The sequence below is a fragment of the Mesoplodon mirus genome (genome assembly GCF_964341445.2).
Source record: "Mesoplodon mirus genome assembly, chromosome: 5".
Lineage (NCBI taxonomy): Eukaryota > Metazoa > Chordata > Mammalia > Artiodactyla > Ziphiidae > Mesoplodon > Mesoplodon mirus.
The window spans coordinates 140,962,121-140,983,955 of NC_138980.1; the positions used below are offsets into that span (position 1 = coordinate 140,962,121).

The window sequence follows — 21,835 nt, forward strand, 5'->3', positions numbered from 1 at the left end:
CAGCAGTGCCTGCTCTCAGCAGCTATGGAGCTGAAATTGGACCAAGGAGAGATAGGGTAGTCAGGAAGGAAAGAGCAAATGTAGGCTTTTTTTTTTTTTTTTCCTAAAAGTACATCAGGAAAGGAAGAATAGACCTGTTTGAAGAAACATCACAGTTTTGTTTTATATTGTGTTTGTTTTTAAGAATTGAAAGATATGAGCATACATATAGGCTAGGAAAAAGAATCTTGAGAGAAAAGGATGAAGTTGCAAAAGAGATGGAATAATTGATGGAAATAATAATAGTAAATGTACAAGAGAATTACTATGGGTAAAGCATTGCTCTCAGAGCTTGACATATTTAAATCAATTTAATTCACTCCAAAATTTTATGACAAACTTGCTAGTAGTATTCTGATTTTACAGATGAGGAAAATAAGGCATAGCTTGAACAGTGTCAAGTTACAAGATGGGTTTAAACCTAGCTTTCAGGCTCTAGAGTCCATACTCTTAATGGTTGTGCAAATCTGCTTCTCTAGGGAAAGTTTTTATGTAGGTTGAGGTGAACTAATGGTAGCCTAGCAGAAGGAAATAAGGAGAGGCTAGGGGAAGGAACAGAGAAATTTAGAAGCATAGGAGAGAAAAGTTGAGGCCATTCACATTAGATGGCTATGCTGATTCTTAAGGCCCCTTATGTTCAAAATCAGGCTGTCAGCACAAACACACAGAAGGAAATCACCTCCTCACCTACTATGACAGGGTTCATTTTCCAATTAATCTACCAGCTACAATTATTTAGACAAATGTGTGAAAACTTGTGACTGGGCCACAAATCTAGTCTATAGAACTCATATATATTCTGTTCCTACCTGTTCTGATTCAGGCATACTTATCATTGGACATATTTTGGAAAGACAATATCCTGGGATCTACCCTGAGATTGTTCAGTTTGTTCTCTGATGTTTTCTGTGGAGAGGATCAAAGCTGTTAGAGCTATGTATTCCCAAAATTCTGAAAGTATGCTCAGTATTTTCCCTGGAGAGGTGAAAGCAAGGCATTGATGAATCATGGGATGTGGCAGAATATGGTCACACCTTTGAGAGACTCTAACTCTTGAGAAGAACTCAGTTACAGAATGTTTTAAAGAAGGAGGCTGGCATGGAATATCCAGTGCTAAATGATGTGTTTCAAATGACAAGTGCTGGAGTAATTCAGAAAAGGTAGCTAAGAAGGTAGTAACTTACATTTATTGAGCTTTTTTAGGTACTTTACACAGAGTGATATGCTGGTAAATCAGTGCTCAAAAAAAAAAAGGGGGGGGGGCCCAACTTGTAGCATTTGCCAGTTCCCATGGTGTAAATACTCCTGCCACAGCCAATTTCAAGCCATAGAATTCCTGACTGTCTTTCAGTCAGCCGGTAGGAGCCGGTAGGAGCTGACTCCAGCACTCCATCATTTTGTTATCCCATTTCATCCTCACAGCAACCTGTTAAGGTGGGTACCATTATTATCTCTAGTGTACATATTAGGAAAAATATTCAGAGGTTTCATAATTTGTGCATGTGCGCAGAGCTACAACGAAGCAGAGCTCTGAGGGAAGCTCAGACTGTGTGACTCTAATAACATCTGGCCATAGGCCTACCCCTTCTTTACCCTAAAAATAGCCATGGAGATTCAAGGTGGTAATGGCCCAGTCATTAACCAATCTCCACCTCTGGCTCACTTCTGTTACAGGTAGATTTTCTGAGACCCCCTGGGGACTGAGTGTATATTTCTAGGGTTTTACTGTTCAGTAGAGAATCTCTGGGTAAAAGCCCATAAGTGTATATTTTACTTAATATTTGAAAACTATTCTAGCCCCTTGCTACACAAAGGATGAACCAACTACCAGCATCATCTGGGTACTTGCTAGAAATCCAGAGTCTCTGGCTCCTACCTAGATCTACTAAATCAGAACTTGTATCTTAAGATAATCCCCAGGTGATATGTGTGCCTGTTAAAATTTAAGAAACTTTAGCCTACAGGATCATACTGGGGCTTTCATGTACCAAGAGTGTCTCACATTGTATGCTGTTCTTCTTGCAGTTGGCAGGGGCTGGCACTGATACAACAGTACACTCGATCTTGTCCTGTCCCTTTTGTGGCTGTTAAGGGTACAGTCTATGGTCATAAAACAGAGTGACTCTATCGAGTGAGACTTCGGCCTCCTTAGCAACATTTCTAAGCAAACAGCTAGAGGTTTCTCTTCCATTAACCTGCTTAGTAACCTCAAATTTTGTTTTTCTAACTGTACAAGAAACTTTGGAGAGCCAAGTTCAACTAGATTTCTCACAAGGATTTCCTCTCAGAAAAATTAATGCAATGAAAATTATCTTCTAAACCCTCCAGAGTCTGCCAGGAAGGGGAGGAGGAGAGCAGTGAGATTGCTGGAGCCAGGCCTCTATGACATGTGCCAATTTAATTCAAACCACAGGGCTTCATTTGAACTTGGCCAATAATTCATGAGTTGAAAATAGAAGGAAAGGGTATGTGGCCAAAGTTAGAACTTTTTAAAAATACTTTGGAGATGTTCAGCAAATTCACCATCCACAGATATTTAAAAGCACTGTGGGTTGGGCTTGTATCAGATTTTCTTTTCTGTATTTTCCCAAATCCATTGCATTACTGAGGGAGTGGCCACAATCCAGATGCAATTGAATATAAATCCTCACTCTTTCCAGTTGAGGTGGAAATCTAAAAACAAAACAAATACAGTTCAGAGAATGAAAAAATTTCAAAAATATCAACTCTAGATTTCAAAAGTAAAGACCAAAATTATTCTAATGTGTGGACACCTATGGTAAGAGCATGTCTACCAGCTAATACTAGCTTAAATACATTCAACTGGAATAACAGGGTGAAGAACCCCTTTACATTTTTCATCTGGGCAAGGTAGGCAAGAAAACCTGCCTCTTAGAGAGGCAGGGAAGAGGGATAAAAGGAAGAGCATTCTCTCTGCCCAGTTATGGGGAGGGTCTTAACAGACGTTGGTCATTCAGAGATATTTCCTCAGGCTTCTGGTGACCAAGAATAGCATCCAAGGACTCTGAGATGCCAGAAGACCACAGAAGAAGGCCTCCTAAATCATCCCTAAACTGAAAGCTTCTCATGAATGGGGATCACATCTCTATTTTGGTTACCACCATATCCCCAGCACCATGACCATTGCCTGATACACGGTCAGTGCTCATTAAATATTTATCATATGACTGATAAATAAAGTCATTGCTACAGATTTACCTGAGCATGCTAGAAATGCCTGATACTCACCAAATTCCCATCATGATATGCATGAAAATAAAAGTTTATAGTAGCCTGAAAACTAAAACTAAAAGGAAAACATAGGACAAAGTCAGAAATGGGGGTGTCTGCACTAACCAGGAATGGGATTGTGTAGACTGGGAAGGGGAAGGGGAAAGGAATACTCACTGTGGAGTCAGAAGGCTTCCATCACCTACTTCGCCATTTTGCCAAAAGTTGGATTTGTCCATTTGGGCACTTGACATTTAGTGTTTAACAAACCAGTATCTGTTACTGGCTACTGACTATATGAGTAGCACTGTTTTGGCACTGTGAGAGACAGAAGACCTATCTTTCAGATCATACTTTCTGGGAACCTAAAACTTGGTGTTGGACTCCTGGGTTATATAACAATGATGGTAACAATGAAAATAGCGATAATGGCTTCTCTGGGTGCTTCAGTATTCCATGCTCTTCAGTGTGGCCATGCTTCCTTTCCTCCTTCTCTACCCTCTTTCAAACTGTGCCCCATCAATCCTGCTGAAAGTAAGGAATATGACTCAGCCAGTCAGATAAACAGCCTTTCCTAAAGATCACTCCAAGATCCTATAAAATAGCACAGTCCAATAGAAATAAAATGCAGGTCATGTGTGTAGTATTAATTTTTCTAGTAATCATATTCAAAAATAAGTAGAAAGAAACAGGTAAAATTAATTTTAGTGATATACTGTATTTAACACAATGTCTAAAATATTATCATATAATTAACACAAAATTTATTAAGGGAACATTTTGTATTATTTTTTTCATACTAAGTCTTCAAAATCCAGTATGTATTTTACACTTAAACACACCTCAGTTTGGACTAACCACATTTTAGATGCTCAGTAGCTGCATATATTAGCTGATAGCTACCTTATTGAACAGTACAGCTCTAGAAGCTCTGAAATGACCACTTAAAAGGATCCAATTAAAATCCCAAAAAAGTCTTTGTAAGAGCACTAATCCTATTTATGAGGGCTCCACCCTCATGACCTAATTACCTCCCAAAGGCCACCCCTCCAAATACCATTATACAGGGGACTAGGTGTCAACATACAAATTTTGGGGGAACACAAACATTCAGTCTATAGCAAGCACTGTGGAAACATGAAAAAACCTGAATTATTTAAGTTGGTATTGATTAAAATGATAATTGAAATTAATGTATCATGAATCTTAATGAAAAGTTTTAAATAAAGAAAATATTGACCAAACTACTTTGAGAATACAAAGTATTGTTTGTTATTGGCCTTTACGTCAATTTTAAAATAAGAAGGTTCAAAAAAATTATGTGCCAGTTACCATAAAATTTAAATTTAATCTAAATTTAATCTTAAATTTAATCTTAAATTTAATCTACACTTACCTGTCACCTTAGCATTATAGAGTCTGCTTAATAATGGGAAAAGTGATAGAATATTGAAAGTTTTATTTTGATAGATCCAAGAACTTCTGACTTTACAACCTTTTATGTTATAAGAATTTACAGATTTGATTTGATTTGATTTTTTTTTTTTTTTTTGCGGTACGCGGGCCTTTCACTGCTGTGGCCTCTCCCATCGCGGAGCACAGGCTCCGGACGCGCAGGCCCAGCGGCCATGGCTCACGGGCCCAGCCGCTCCGCGGCATGCAGGATCCTCCCGGACCGGGGCACGAACCCGCGTCCCCTGCATCGGCAGGCGAAATCCCAACCACTGCACCACCAGGGAAGCCCCGAATTTACAGATTTTAGAAAGTTTGTGGTAGAGAACTATATTTGTTCACTTAAAGTTGTAACCATGTTTGTTTTAAGAGATTGGTTTTTCTCGTGAGTCTTATGAATAATTAACCTACTAACCGATTTCTTTGGTCTACTTTTAATTAACCAAGGAGAAAGACTATGCATATCCTTCTAAAATCAGAAACAAATCTAAAGGCATTTTTCAGTAAAATAGTTAAGTGACTTCAACAGATTGCTTTAAAACCAATGCATAATCTCAGTTTTTCACAATAGCACTTTACATATATTACTGGGTTTTAACTCTTACAACAACTCTACGAGATTAGTATTTTTTATCCTCGTTTATGACTGTGGTTAAGTAATTTGCTCAGTATCACAAAGCTAGAAATGTGCTGAGCTGGAACTTAAACTCAGGGCTGTGTCATGTCCAAGCCCCCATCACTGCCTACATAGCCGCCATTATAGTTCCCACTTCTGTAACTTGAGCACGTTGCGGAGAAGCCTCTGGTTTCACCCAAATAAAATGTAGGACTACCTAAAACCTCTCTGTAAGTGTATGCTAGGTTTACAACACTATCAGAATATCATTAAAACATAGCAGCACATCTGAAATTCTCAAATATATGGTTTCTTATTTACATGGGAAAATGTCAAGGTCATCAGAAGTCCTCACCAGAGAGTTCTTAATAAGGAATTACCCCAATAAGCGATGGTTAATTAGGTCCTAATGCAACATTGTCAGTGAACAAGTCATCAACTTTGGCAAGGAACGTCCTCCAGTGAAGTCCTTCATTCACTAAATATTTATTGGCACTTCCTCTGTGCTTCACTCTGAACTGGACTGGGGTCACAGAGTGGGCAAAGCAGATAAGGGCCCTGTCCGTAGGAAGTTTGCCCTCAACTGGAGAAGTGTCTTAATTTGAGTTTTCCCAGAAGAAGATCCTGGGACAATGATTCCAATGCAAGTAGCTTACTGAGAAGTGCAGGAAATACCATGGGGTAGGAAAGGTGGGTGGGGAGATGTCATACAGGTAGGGAATGGCAGCCCATAAAAAGTGTGTTATTAAACCAGTTATCACAGGTGGTAGTGGAACTTATTTCTTAAAGGATAACATTGGGAAATGGTGTAAAACAGCACACCTCAGAATCATTACATCTAAAAGCAAGGCAGCTGGTGTGTATAGGCCAGCTCCCAAGGGTCACTGGTTGAGGGTTGCTGTGGGTCGGGGAACGGGGTGATTAGCTCCCTGGCACTTCTGGGCTAGCCCCCAGAGCTGGCAAAGTGATCTTCTGTATTCTGGAAAAATGCCCTCAGACCAAGACACAGACACAGATATTTGAAAGTCAGCTGAAGCACATTGAAAAGTCTGGGGAACAACAGCAGAGACTACAGGGAGACAGATAATGAAGATATAATGAAGTACAAGTTAATTACAGAGAGTGACAGTTACAAGAAGGGAAAAATGAGGACATTTTATTAACTGTAATTAGGGTTGGGCAGGGAGGCAACTGCTGCTTTACATGGAATATGGAGGTTGGGTAAGGCCTCTCTGAGCCGAGACCTGGATGGTAGGAAGAAGCCCGCCATGGGAAGAGTCAAAGGAAGAGGGATTTAAACCAGCCCTATGCAAGGTGTGGGCCACAGCTGGTGCCAATCCAGGAACTGCTTGTCACCAGTTCGAGACAAGGTATGTTAAAAAACTGAGAGTACTTCTAAACGTAACCATTTAGAAATTGTTACAGCAATTAGACATTGCCACACCTCCAAGCCTGTGGCAATGGACTTGTCTCTGTGAACGTGGTGTAGACCACTTTGGGTGCTGTCAAACTTGTGTGGAAAGCCACGCACAGTGGGATAGTGTTAAATACATGATATTTTAAGGTTAGTTCATGCACTGTAATCTAATTGTGTATACAGATCTCAGAAAAATAAGCACTTATTTATTGTTCTTTCTTCTTTCCTTCCCCAACCCCCTTCCCTCTGGCAACCACCTGTTTGTTCTCTGTATCTGTGAGTCTGTTTCTATTTTGTTATGTTTGTTCATTTGTTTTTTAGGTTCCATATATAAGTGAAATCAATACAGTATTTGTCTTTCTCTGTATGACTTATTCCACTTAACATAATACCCTCCAGGTCCATCGTGTTGTCTCAAATAGCAAGAGTTTTTTGGGTTTTTTTAATTTATTTTTGACTGCGTTGGGTCTTCGTTGCTGCACTTAGCCTTTCTCTAGTTGCAGCGAATGGGGGCTACTCTTTGTTGCGGTGCACAGGCTCTAGGCACGTGGGCTCAGTAGTTGTGGCTTGTGGGTTAGTTGCTCCGCGGCATGTGGGATCTTCCTGGACCAGGGCTCAAACCTGTGTCCCCTGCATTGGCAGGAGGATTCTTAACCACTGCACCACGAGGGAAGTCCTCAAATGACAAAAGTTCATTTTTATGGCTGGGTAATACTTCATTCTATATATACCACATCTTCTTTATCCATTCATCTATTGATGGGCACTTAGGTAGTTTCCATATCTTGGCTATTGTAAATAATGCAGCAATGAACATAGGGGTACATGTATCTTTTCGAATTAGTGGGGTTTTTTTTCCTTCAGATAAATACCCAGGAGTGGAATTCCTGGATCATATGGTAGCTCTATTTTTAATTTTTTGAGGAATGTCCATACTGTTTTCCACAGTAGCTGTACCAATTAACATTCCCACCAATAGTGTACAAGCATTTCCTTTTCTCCACGTCCTTCCCAACACTTATTATTTGATGTCTTTTGGATAATAGCCACTCTGACAGGTGTGAGGTAATATCTCATTGTGGTTTTGATTTGCATTTCCCTGATGATTAGTTACGTTGTGCATCTTTTCATGTGGCTGTTGGCTATCTGTATATCTTCTTTGGGAAAATGCCTATTCAGATCCTCTGCCATTTTTTAAATAGGTTGTGTGATTTTTTTTGATGTTAATTGAGTTGTATGAGTTCTTTGTATATTTTGGATATTAGCCACTTATTAGATATATCATTTGCAAGTATCTTCTCCCATACAGTAGGTGACCTTTTCCTTTTATAGATAGTTTCCTTCACTGTGCAAAAAATTTTTTAGTTTGATATAGTCACATTTGTTTATCTTTGCTTTGGTTTCCCTTGCCTGAGGAGAGATAGCCAAAAAAACATTACTACAACCTTTGTCAAAGAGAGTACTACCTATGTTTTCTTCACACTTATTTATTTTTAAAACTTGCTATTTTCAATCATTTTAATTTTTAACAAGTGTGTTTTAAAACATATTTTAGGATAATATTATTAGTTAAATTATAAAAGTAAAATTTATATTGTTTGTTCTTTCAGGTTTATTGAGGTTTGATTTAGTAATCTTCTCCTTTTGGAGGGGTTTTAGTTCTCTGAGTTTGTCAAGTAAATAGAAAGTGTATAACCATCACCACAATCAAGATAGAGAGTATTTCCATCACTCCAGAAGTTCTCTCTGACCTCTTTGTAGTTTATTCCCTCCCTGCTGGAAAGCACTCCTCTGGTTTCTATCTCTGTATCTTTTGCCAGGATGCCTCCTCATAAAGAGAATCATGCAGTATGTAGTCTTTTGTGTCTGGCTTCTTTCACTCAGTCAAGTGCATTTAAGATCCACTCATTTCTTGCATGTATCAGTGCTGCATTCCTTTTCATTGCCGAGTAGTATTCCATCATATAGATGTACCACAGTTTGTTCATTCATTTACCGGTTGATGAACATTTGGGTTGTTTCCAGTTGTGGGTGATAATAAAGTTGCTATAAACATTCGCATATAGGTATTTGTGAAAACATATGTTTTCATTTCTCTTAAGTAAATGCCAGGGAGTTGGATTGCTGGGCCATATTTATGTTTAACTTTATAAGAAACAGCCAAACTGTTTTCTAAAATAGCTGGGTTATTTTGCATTCCCATCAGCAATGTGTCAGAGTTCTATCATCATCACCAGCACACAGTGTGTTTTTAGCTTCTTTAAAGCCATTCCAATAGGTGCGTAGTGGTATTTCATTGTGATTTTAATTTATACTTTCCAATGAGTAATAATGCTGAGCATCTTTTCATAGACTTATTTGCCATCTATATCTTTTCTTTGGTGACATGTCTGTTCAAATCTTTGTCCTTTTTAAAATTAGGGTTTTTTTATTACTAGGTTTTGATAATTCTTTGTGTATTCTGGATACCAATCCTTTATCAGATATGTTTTACAAATATTTTCTTCCTGTCTGTGGTTTGTCTTTTTGTTTTCTCACCAGCATCTCTTAAAGAACAAAAAGTTTTTAATTATGACAAAATACAATCACAGTAGCTGCTGTGATTGAGGAAATAAATTTTTTACTTTATTAAATTTTAACTTAAATAGCAACAGATAGCTAGTGATTACCATATTGGACAGCACAACATATTAATGCCTAAATGTACTTTCAATGAACAATGTGTACATTTTAAAAATTCTTTGATTATTCTACATTTTGATTACATTTTTTGATGTAACTTTATGCTTGTTTGAATCTAATAATAAAGATTGGGGGTTGCATTCTGTAAATCTTATTTTTTCTTTTTCAATTATTAATTTTCATTATGTTTTATTAATGTATCAGTTCCGTGATGCTTTGGAAATTTAAAAACCTGGTCCTTCACCACAGGTAGTCTGAGAAGCCCTGAACTAGACAGATGTTGTACATGGGCAAAGGCCTGTCTCCCTGACAGGGATATTCCTCATTGTTAACCCACAAAGTGGCATTCTAGAGAAGGAAGTGACAGATGGGGTAAAGGAATGAAAGACTATTTTAGAAAATGTGGTCAGAGAAAACCTCTGTGAAATGGTGACATTTGAACTGGGGAAAGAGCATTCCAAGTGGTGGGATAGAATAGCAAAGTTTTGGGAGTTTGGGAAAGGGCATGGCATGTTCGAGGAACAGAAAGGAGACCATTGTGGCCGGATGTGAGAACAGAGGGAGGGTGGTGAGAGATGAGCTGGAGAGGCAGCACAGAGCCAGATTTTGCAGTCACACAGACCTTCTCCTCTCTTCCCCTCCTACGTTGTAGATAAGAATTAATGAACCACAGGCACCTGGGATGTGTGAAAATTGTGTGAATATGTCTGAATAAGGGCCTTATTCAAAACGCACTTGAAAAAAACAACCAAATGTTATCTTACACTTGGCTTTGGTTGTATAGAAAGAATTATCTCTATGTTTGCAGCCCAGGAAGTGGACTGAACAATAATAACTCTCACAAGAATTTAGGGGGTGGGGTCCCCATACCACAGATTAAGACACTGAGGCTCAAAAAGTTATATAATTTGCCCAAATCACACAGTTAACAAGAAATAGACTCAAACTCATGTCCTTTCCACTCTATTTGACTGCCTTTTTCAAAATGGGTCCAAAACAGCCCTTTTACAAATGTGAAATTGTCTATATTTTAATCTGGTTTTGGTAATGATATAAATGGGCACAGAAATATAACAATTATAGAGACTGCATCTATTTTGAGAAGTCCTCCTCTGTGTTAGTTTCTTGAAGCTTCTGTAACAAATTAGCACAAACTTGGTGGCTGAGAACACAGAAATTTATTTTCTCACAATTCTGGAAACAAGTTCAAAATCAAGGTGTCAACAGCACCATACTATCTCTGAAGGCTCAAGGGGCAATCTGTTCCTTGCCTCTTCCAGCTTCTAGTGGCTCCAAGTGTACCTTGGCTTGTGGCTGCATCATTCCAATCTCCGGTCACATGAACTCCACTTCACTATGTATGTCTCTTATAAGGACACTTGTCATTGAATTTAGGGCCCACTCAGATGATCTAGGATGAGTTCAACTTAAGATCCTTAATTTGATTACATAGGCAAAGACCCCTCTTCCAAATAAGGTCACATTCACATGTTCTGAAAATTAAGATGTGGATGCATCTTTGGGGTGGAAGGGCACCACTGAACCCACCACACCCTCCCTGTGCTTCAGCCTGGAAACTCTCCCCAAGCAGTCAGTTGGGGACTCATCAGGCTCAGCTCTCTTGTTTCTCTTCTCCCAGGGATCTCTGGCCTGCACTGCCTGCTGTCTGAAAAATATCATTTCAAATATTTTGCTTAGTTTTCTAGCTGTTTAAGCACGAGGGTAAATCCAGTCCCTATTACTCCAGCATAGCCAGAAGCAGAAGCTGCACCAAAGTGAAGTTCATTGAGCATAGAGACGTTTCCTGTCTTACTGACGGCTGCATCATCAGTGCCTATCAAAATGATTGGAGCATAGTGATCTTTCCATAGCAACTGATGAATTAATGAACAAATGAATTAAAAGGAGGTTAATCTATTCAGTTGGCGGGAAAGTGCCTTTGGTTTTTAAGTAAAAATAAGAGACACATTTTTCATTTTCATCAAGAATTTCATTGAACGACGTATTCACCCTTTTGTTCCACTACCTTCTGCCATTTTTCAGGCAACTTCATAATTCCATCTTCCCAAAACTTTTTATCTTTTTTGAGCAAAGAACTGTTCCAGCTGCCTTTTATAGTCTTCCAGGGAATTGAAAATTTTTCCATTAATAGAATTTTGTAAAGAGCGAAATAAATGGAAATCCAAAGGTGCAATGTTTGGTGAATACGGCGGATGAATCAGAACTTCCCAGCCAAGCTGTAACAGTTTTTGCCTGGTCATCAAAGAAACATGCGGTCTTGCGTTATCCTGATGGAAGATTATGCATTTTCTGTTGACTAATTCTGGATGCTTTTCTTCGAGTGCTGCTTTCAGTTGGTCTAATTGGGAGCAGCACTTGTTGGAATTAATTGTTTAGTTTTCCAGAAGGAGCTCACAATAGAGGACGCCCTTCCAACCCCACCATATACATAACATCACCTTTGGATGAAGACCAGCCTTTGGTGTGGTTGGTGGTGGCTCATTTCGCTTGCCCCATGATCTCTTCTGCTCCACATTATTGTACAGTATCGACTTTTCATCACCCATGACAATATGTTTCAAAAACAGAACATTTTCATTACGTTTCAGTAGAGAATTGCATGCGGAAATACGGTCAAGGTTTTTCTTGCTTGACTTAGGTGGAACCCAAACATCAAAGCAACTTACATAACCAAGCTGGGGCAAATGATTTTCAACACTTGATTTGGGTATTTTGAGGACGTCGGCTATCTCCCGTGTGGTGTAACACTGATTGTTCTCAATTAATGTCTCAACTTGATCGCTATAAACTTCAATTGGTCTACCCAACCCTGTAGCATCGTCCAGCAAGAAATCTCCAGCACGAAACTTCGCAAACCACTTTTGACATGTTTGATCAGTCACAGCACCTTCTCCACACACTGCACAAATCTTTTTTTCCCTTTTTTTCTCCGTTTTTACCTTTCTTGAAATAATAAAGCATAATATGCCGAAAATGTTGCTTTTTTTCTTCCATCTTCAATATTAAAATGGCTACACAAAAATTCACCAACTTTGAGAGAGTGGCATGGACATATATACAGTACCAAATGTAAAACAGATAGCTAGTGGGAAGCAGCCGCATAGCAAAGGGGGATCAGCTCGGTGCTTTGTGACCACCTAGAGGGGTGGGATAGGGAAGGTGGGAGGGAGATGCAAGAGGGAGGGGATATGGGGATATATGTATATGTATAGCTGATTCACTTTGTTATACAGCAGAAATTAACACACCACTGTAAAGCAATTATACTCCAATAAAGATGTTAAAAAAAACTCACCAACTTTGATAAGTCTTTTTTAAAAATGCACGCTGATAATGACAGCTGTCACAATACAATCTAACAAAATTGTTTCAAATGAAGTTAAAGACAACTAAGTGCTGCTAGAGCCATCTTACGGAAAAAAACGAATGAACCTTTTGGCCAACCCAATAAATCCTTAACTTTGCTCGAATCCTTGATTTTGCTCGTGTTTGGGTCCAAGTGACCACAGCTCCTTTTACCTCAGTCAGTTGGGTGAGCTTAAGCCATCTCTCCTTAACTGAATATCTGCTAGTGTAAGCCAAGGTGTCTTCACCAACTCATTCTTGGCCTCCAAAGTCTGGCTTTCGTGGTTAATGCAAAAAACAAGCAAACAAACAAACAAAAAACACAGCACTGGGAAATTTAAGAAATTTATCTATGGAGCACATTTTGCGTAATGATTTATAAGAAGTAGGTTCTGCCCATGTTTTAAATAAAATGAACACAGGGTGTTTGTAGGGGAAAGGCTGATGTCAGGAAGGTAAGTGGGTCCTAGTATTGTCACAGGGAACTGAGGCCAGCCAGTCTGTTGATGGGGAAAATATGGGAGGCAAGAGATAAGAAAGAAGCCTGTCCTTTGAAAAACACAGTCCATATCAGTAGATCAAAACAAATGTGGCCATATACGAAGAAAAATGGTTTCTGCTTTTACTTCCATAGTCACACACTAATTTAGTTAAAAAAAGTTATTATCATTATCAACAGCATTTATAAGATCATCTTCTATATGACTCTTTCACTTATCCAAAAACCTGATTGTCTTGATTGTAGAGCTTTATTTTGAATTTATTATACCAGATTTTTAATAACAAATATAAAACAACAGGCTTGTTATAATAAGCCTAAAAATACAGAGCTAGATAAAGAACAAGATAGAAATCTACTTTAATTGCAATCCCCTGAGGTAACCAATATTAACAGTATATCTTCATACATCTTCCTCTGTTCCTATGAACATACATGAACATGTTTACATATACAGTGGGTGGTTGCTGGTTTTATAAAGATGTGAACAAATGAAATATATAACTTTTTTCATTTAATAATAGATTAGAGTCATCCTACCAGATAAATTCATATAGATTTACTTCAGAGTTTTAAATCTAGAGTATGAGTTTACTACCAGTTATTCAACTGCTCCTCAAATGATATACATTTGGGTGATTTGAGGTTTTTCCACCACATATAATACTGCACTAAACACCCTTGTGATTGCACACTGTTTTAATTTTATCGCCATGGATATCTGAGCCCTGAAATGCAACCTTTCAAACGCTACTTCCTTCCCCCCGCCGTCCTCCCTGTCATTTGGAGAACAGAGCTGAAGGGAGACTAAAGATGAGCTGTGAAAGCCGGTAATTACTCCATACAGCACATGGCCAGCAGCCTCCTGCTACAATATTTATGTGCTATTCCATTGAGATGGCACTCTGCTCACATGACCCAAATGCAGTTCTCACTCCACCAAGAACACAGCTGAATCCAAACTGCATTGGCAGCTTTGCACATGCTCCGTCTGGCCCTGTGAATCCTCACTCACCCATTGAGATTTCTTTTGGTTTAAAACAACACACCAGCTGCTGAGGCTCCGTTACCTCCAGTATTTTCCTGGCCCAGATCCAAGGCAAGTGGCCCTCTATGAAAACCATTTTTCAAGGTTTGAGCTTTTTTTTTCTATTTGTTGGAGGAGAGAGGGTGTATAATATTTACACGTGGATATAGCTGATGAGTGAGACCATAGGAAGTAACTCTTTTTCCTGTCAGGTATTACAGGAATAACATTTACCTATTTCCATCATTTGCTTTGACAAAGACTGGCAGCTCTAATGCACATTTAATTCTCAAACAGAGAGGCAAGGGATGCTGTATCTGACTGTTGTGTTGACTGTAACGTGTAAGATGGTGTTTTCTCCTCTCTAGAGACCTGGATGCTTTTTGCCATTCTGATGGTAAATGATGAGACAGGCAACCATGGATTTCAGCACTCCATCTGTGTTTGATCAGCAAAAAGGTAAAAATGCTGCTTTAACTCACCCTTTGGTTCTTTGCATCTTTAATCCAACGGTAGGGATTTGCAGTTGTACGGGGAGAGAGAGTAATGTGTGTGGGGGGTGGGGGGGTGGGGGTGGGTGTGATGTGGGAAGAGGATTTCACATAGGAAACAAACCTGTTCTAAATGTTCACTTCTCATCTGATAAGCATTTAGAAGGGAAAAATAAGCTTATGGTCTATTAGTCTTGCTAAAGTGCTCCTACCTACAAATTTTAAAAATTGGGTTTCAAGCACACCAGCTATTTCAGATAGTATCATCTTTATTCTCATTAGCTTTTTGTTCAAATCTTTAAAATATATACATTATAATAAGTAACATAAACCCAATATCTCATTGCTATAGTTTCATAAATATCTCTTGATTCCCTTCAGGAATATATGTTGCCCAGATTCATGCTGTAGTTGATATATTATCTCATCCGAGGTTGTGTAATGACTTATCACTATGTTATTATTTGCAATGAAAGGATATATCTTTCTTACTCATAATTCCCAGTGTGGAAGTAATTTTCCACACAAAACGATTGCTGTGAAATTGATCCATCCTTATAAAAAACATGTATTCAGCCATTCAGTCTGTGCATGTACATTTTGCATATGAAGTGTGTGCGTGTATGCATATATATACCTATGTGTAATTATGCATCTTTTCTCTGTAAGTACAGAAAATTTCCATTCTTTAAATGTAAGTAATATTTTAGAAGATTTTTTAAAAAAATATCTGATATCTAAACCACTTTCAATACCCTCTGAGTATTCCTCTGAATCCTAAGATCCTTTGGTCATTTACCTGTTTTGGCTACACCGTGAAAATGGTGGTCTGTGAAAGCCTCAATAAGAAAATTCATTGCTTCTTTCCTTTTCCCTTTTCCTGCTCTAGGCCATAGTGTGTTTACTACCTACCCTTCAAGCTACATCTGGTTTCACGGGTGAATTATTTCAGTTCAGTGCTTTGTAGTTACAGACTTACATTTAGATTTCTGAGTAACTACTGTGTGTGTGTGTGTGTGTGCATCTTCAGGATGTGCCAGTTTACACAGCATTGGGCTAGGAACACCATAGAGAAAGTGATTGTTACAGTTGTGCCCACATCCTTTGTACAGTTTGTATCACTGGCGGCAATCAGCAAAAGTGACAATACGCTTAGATCCAAAGACCTCATACTGGCTAAAAAATGACATTATTGAGCTATGCAATTCAAAGAGAAACACAATGGGTTTATTTTTTAAGACTAATTTGAGGGAGCTAGAACTGACTGCAGAACACTAGCCCCTCGTAATGAATCCATCTGTTCCAGTGTTGTGTCTCCTAAAAGGACTGAGCCCAAAACATAGTTAAAATATTAATTTATAATATTTATTTTCTTATAGCACTTTTCATGTGAGCAATTCACAGCTATTTCTCCACCCTAGACCTGATTCTTCCCCTTGTAAGTTAACCCTCTCCCTGATACCTCCATCTCTATTTCTCAATCATTTCTCTCTAGAGGTGCTGTGGTATGGTGGAAATAGCATGGGCGACGTAGGTTAGAATGGCAGAATAACTACTTCTTAGCTGTGTGACCTTAGCAAGTTTCCTGACCTCTCTGGGCCTTAATTGCCTCAGCGATAAAATAAAGGAAATGATGCTCACCTAGCAAGGTTGTTGTGAGAATCTAAAATAATGTACAAACAGCACCTGTCTCATTGCCTGATATGCATTAACTACTTTCAAACTGTGGTTGCTTTTGTTATTATCGTTGCTGTTATAATTATTACCACCCTCGACTGTGAGTTCCTCAAATGTGAAAGACTATTCACCTCTCTATCTCTAGCTTGAATTTAGCAGTCCTCAGAACAAATGAGGGTTTAGTTAAGGCCAGTTGACTATACTACATTAATTATTTTCTTTAGAACTCCAGGGTACCATTTAGAGCAACCCCTAGAACAACAGTTAACTAAATGATACCTGAATAGTTCTATTATCACATTAACCCTTCCACCTTCTTAAAAGCATGAAAGGCCATAATAGGTTTAGACCATTGCATAGATTCTAAATACCATATTGCTGGGCAAAACCATGGTGAAGTGACTTTCTCTTGAAAAGTTGAGTATGGGTAGGGCTTTAGTAGGGGATTTTCCTTGAATTCCTAATATCTGGGGAATCAAAACTCTAGTGTCCACTAGCTTTACATGCAGATGTTGACAAAAGACATTACATCTGGAAAGATCTTAGAAGTCTTGTAAGACTGCTGTGATGGCATCGCCTTTATGGAATGTAGACATCAGCATTTAGGTACGACTTTGTGTCCTATTTTATTTTACCTTCAAAAGAAAAACACTATCAAAAACCAAGGAAGTCCATGGTGTTCTCCACAACTGGTTGGCATTTGACTACTTGTTTGAATTATGTATGGAAAGTCATTGACAGTATGGATTGTTCCTGAGGTTGGCTTGATTTTTGTTTTTGTTTTTATTTTTATTTATTTATTTATTTATTTTTTGCTGTACACGGGCCTCTCACTGTTGTGGCCTCTCCCATTGCGGAGCACAGGCCCTGGACGCGCAGGCTCAGCGGCCATGGCTCACGGGCCCAACCGCTCCACAGCATGTGGGATCTTCCCGGACCGGGGCACGAACCCGTGTCCCCTGCATCAGCAGGCAGACTCCAACCACTGCGCCACCAGGGAAGCCCCTTGTTTTTATTTTTGATTCTGAGTCACTGCATCCTCTACCAGCTGTTAATTCATCATGGGGTTGGGGGGGAAGGAAATGTTGCATTGCTGTTCGTAAGCTTTTTTATTATTTTTTTATTATAATTATTAAAGACTTGGCTTTCTCCTCTCATCACTGTGAGATTACAGATCTACCTGAATGAAATGTAACATTGAAAAGAAAAGAAAAACTTGGCCACATATAAAAGTCACCTAGACAGTTTTTGAAAATCCTGTTGCCCGGATTCCACTACTGGATATTCCAGTTTATTTGGTGAGGGGCATGGCCAGACAAAGCTCCCCAGGAAGTTCTAATGTACAACAAAGATTGAGAACCGCTCATTCCATCCATCCCCCTAAGATCTCAGATGGGAAAAGTGAAGCACTGAGAGGTTAAAATGGGGGCCAATTTGGGGCTTCCCTGGTGGCGCAGTGATTGAGAGTCTGCCTGCCAATGCAGGGGGCACGGGTTCGTGCCCCAGTCTGGGAGGATCCCACATGCCGCAGAGCGGCTGGGCCCGTGAGCCATGGCCGCTGAGCCTGCGCATCCGGAGCCTGTGCTCCGCAACGTGAGAGGCCACAACAGTGAGAGGCCCGTGTACCACAAAAAAAAGGGGGGGGGCAATTTATGATCATAACACACAGCTAATTAGTAACAGAGGGGACTGAGACCCAGGTGTTCGCTATCCAGACAGCAGACTAAGAAGTTTCTTTCCAAGGGCAATCTCTGGTCTTAACAGCTACTTTGAGGTGGAGGTAGGGCTCAGGCAGCTCTGGCTTATGGTTGCCCAGAGAATGGTCAGCAATGTGCACTTGGAAACTATGATGAATAATGACCTTCAGTTTGGCTCACACCAAACCCAGGTGGATTTGGTAAGTCTGAGTCCCTCTAATTGCATTTTTCTATTTTTCTCTTTAGCAGAGGTAATAAGACAACTCCATGCCAGGGGCTTGGGGACAGATGGACATTTGCTCTAGTCCAGTCTCAGTCCTCATCCCAGTTGCATGGACTTGAACAAACTGGTTGATCTTCTCATCTGTGAAATGTGGATAATATTATGCATTCACAGGGTTGCTAGGAGGCTTAAAGATTGTGTTATCTTCCTGGCCAAGGGGATTCGGGGCCGTGTCTCTGGCTTGCCCTGTGAAGCTGTGAGGGAGGAAGCCTGGGTCTTCAGAGCTCTCCACTCCGGCTTTGTGCTTCTTACTTTCACCACGGCAATATCTCTCTGGTCCCACGTGTTCTCCCTGGCTGTCTTCCCTCTCAAAGCCCACACGCAGAAAAGGACCTGTAGTAAAATCATTTACTACAGAACACAGAGGTTCCTACTGAAGTTGAGACTTCAGTTATGTAACCAAAGATCCCTGCATGAGGAGGAACCCAGGCCTCAGAGAGAAAATAGAAATGACAAGGGAGATCCCAAGGGCCTCACCCAGCCCAGCCCTGCCCCAGCTCTGTAAGAAGGAGGCTTACTGAGGAGGCTGAACAGTGTGTCTGCAGGCACCTCTGGGGGGTGTGGCCCACCCTCACAGGTTTTTCTCTGGTAGAGCTGTTGCGAGAATTCGAGAAGGGGCTGGGCCCTCCAGCCCAGATTTATACAGAGCATCGTGTCCTAGGGCTGCTCTAACAAATTACCATAAACTGAGTGGCTTCAGACAAGAGAAATGCAATCTCTCACAGCTCTGGAAGCCAAAAGTATGAAATCAAGATGTCAGCAGGGCGTGTGCTCCTTCCGAAGGCTCTAGGGAAGAGTCCTTCCTTGTCTCCTCCAGCTTCTAACTGCTGTGGCTTCATCACCCCAATCCGCCTGCATCTTCACATGGCCTTTTCCTCTGCATGTGTGTCTGAGAACTCCCTCTGCCTCTCTCTTATAACAATACATGTGCTTGCATTTAGGGCCCACCCAGATACGCCAGGATAAGCTTCTACTCTCAAAATCCTTAACTCAGTCTTTCAACGTGTGAGGTGACATGCACTCTTTTGCCATATGAGGTCATAGTCACAGGTCCCAGGGACTAGGACATGGATATACCTTCAAGGCCACCATTCAGCCTGCTACTTGGCATGAAAAAAGGTCAGATCTCAAGTTCCTTCTCAGAGGTATACAGCCTCATCGCTGCGTTTCTGGTAAAATCCATTCTCATTTAAGTCGGAAGAAAGGTTGGCATTTGGGAGGTGGGATGGAAAGGGCATAAGATAAAATGGCAAAACTGAGGTTCAAGCCTAAACCTGCCTGACTTCAAAACCCATCTTTTTTTTTACTGCAATACTCTTCCTTTTTTTTTTTTTTTTTTTTTTCGCGGTACGCAGGCCTCTCACTGCTGTGGCCTCTCCTGTTGCGGAGCACAGGCTCCGGACGCGCAGGCTCAGCAGCCATGGCTCACGGGCCCAGCCGCTCCGCGGCATGTGGGATCTTTCCAGACTAGGGCACGAACCCGTGTCCCCTGCATCGGCAGGCGGACTCTCAACCACTGCGCCACCAGGGAAGCCCCGTATTGTGGATTTTTAAAGCTCCCACATGCAGATATGCTGGTTTTAATTTCCAACTTTTCATCCAAAATGGGAACGCCAAACAAAAAGAATTTAGAGTGCACAGATATGCACTTTGCTGAAAAAACCAAAGTTAAAATTCTGATGTGACAAAGGAAGAATGCCTCCAAAGGAAGAATAAGCAAATTTTCAAAGGGGTTTGGGAAGAAAGTAGAGAAAAGGCAGGCAAAGGAGACAGGAAAGAGAGGGGATGATTTGGGCTCAGCTGATTTTAGGCACAGACCTTGAATGGGATGAAACCCAGGAACACTGAGGAGAATTCTGTGATTGATTTTCAGATTGATGGTCCAGATACAGGAAGATTAGCTGCAGGTGACCATTCCAGAGGTTCAGAAACAGATTATCTGTTGCCTGTGAGAAAATGCTCAGCCTTCTCCCTCTCTTGGTCAAGAAAGAGGAACAGAGGGAAGAAGTAACAGGAGAATTCTTTTTCCAATTTTCTTGCCCACTCAAGACCTAACCCGGGCAAACACGTTGACTGGAAGCCTGCCCCTCCCCCTCCTCTGCCTCCTTCTTTGTGCTCTTTGTCCTCTTTCCAGCACACAGGAACTTCCCTTCCATCGGCCAACTCCTGGGAAAGGTTGTGACATGCCAATCCACTCCCAGCCCCTCTTCTGGACCTAGCTAGAGGGAAGCCCCTGACTGATCTTATCCAAACAATTACCATTCACTGCCTTAGAGAACCATGAAACCGAAAGTGATTCATTGGATTGGGGTTGAGGGGAGTGGTGTCGTTGTCAGCATTCTCCACCATAGGACCACCATAGTGTCCTCGGGAATGGGGCCTCTTGCCTGACTATGCATCGAAAGAAGGAGAATCTGGGAGTGGTACGCAGAGGGAATGAAGGCCCACCTGGTGAGCCAGATCTCCTGAATCAACCCTGATGTTATGTCCCACAACTTGGCTAGATCAACTTCAGAAGGCAAATCCTCAGCTTAGCCCCTTGTCTGGAAGTCAGCTGGGTCACCACACTGAGCTTTTCCTACCATCTCTATTCATTACCTCCGTATTTCTTTAGAATTATTAAACAACTGTGTTGATTAACTGATATCCATAGATTTTCGCTTTGAGGCAACCATTTGGATGCAAGGATATTTTAATGGAGCCTAAGGAAGAACCACTAAACTTGTAGCTATTTTTATTCCCAAGCAAGTAGAAAAAAACAAACCTCTCACCCATCGCAAATACAGGACAAGGTGAGGAGGTAAGGGTCTAGATGCACTGAGGCCCAAGGTTGGTGTAAAAGATGGGTATGGGCTAGACACTGTATTGCAGAAAGACCACATCCACCCAGGAGTCATGTTTAGCACACTTGTAAGCCTAATAAATAGGTCCGTGTGCTTAATAAGGGCCCTAAATTAGTTTTCTCTATGTAAAATTTTAAAATGTCAGTTGCTTATTGATGAGGCCACTCTTGTTTTATTGGGTCCATTGGGGGAAGAAGTGAAGGAACAATGTTCCAGTCTACATGGGAACTATTTCCATTTCTAAAAGTATCCTCAGAATTTAAAAAGATACACATATAACATTTAATAGCATTCTAATGCTTTTTTAACTTTTTGTTTGAAAATCATTTCAAACTTAAAGAAACATTGTAAGATTAGTATAAAGAACACTGTCTTTTACCCAGATTCACCTGTTAACGTTTTACCCCATTTGCTTTATTGTTAGCTCTTTCTCTGTGTCCATCTCTACATCTCTGTATCTCTGTTTCTCTCTCTCTCTCTCTCTCTGCCTCTTTCTCTATATGTATGTATGTATA

The 21,835-nt window shown here is 40.3% G+C and overlaps 1 protein-coding gene across 1 annotated transcript in view; it reads left to right on the forward strand.

Moving 5' to 3' along the window:
* The window catches only part of ANKRD55 (ankyrin repeat domain 55), a gene marked incomplete at its 3' end in the record, with an annotated part of 185,371 nt that overhangs the window by 76,693 nt on the left and 86,843 nt on the right, over positions 1 to 21,835 (forward strand). The window contains exon 2 of the mRNA XM_082622910.1: positions 14,698 to 14,788. Within this exon, the coding sequence (XP_082479036.1) occupies positions 14,731 to 14,788 (58 nt within the window). The 5' untranslated portion in view covers positions 14,698 to 14,730. The remainder of the gene's footprint in view (positions 1 to 14,697; positions 14,789 to 21,835) is intronic.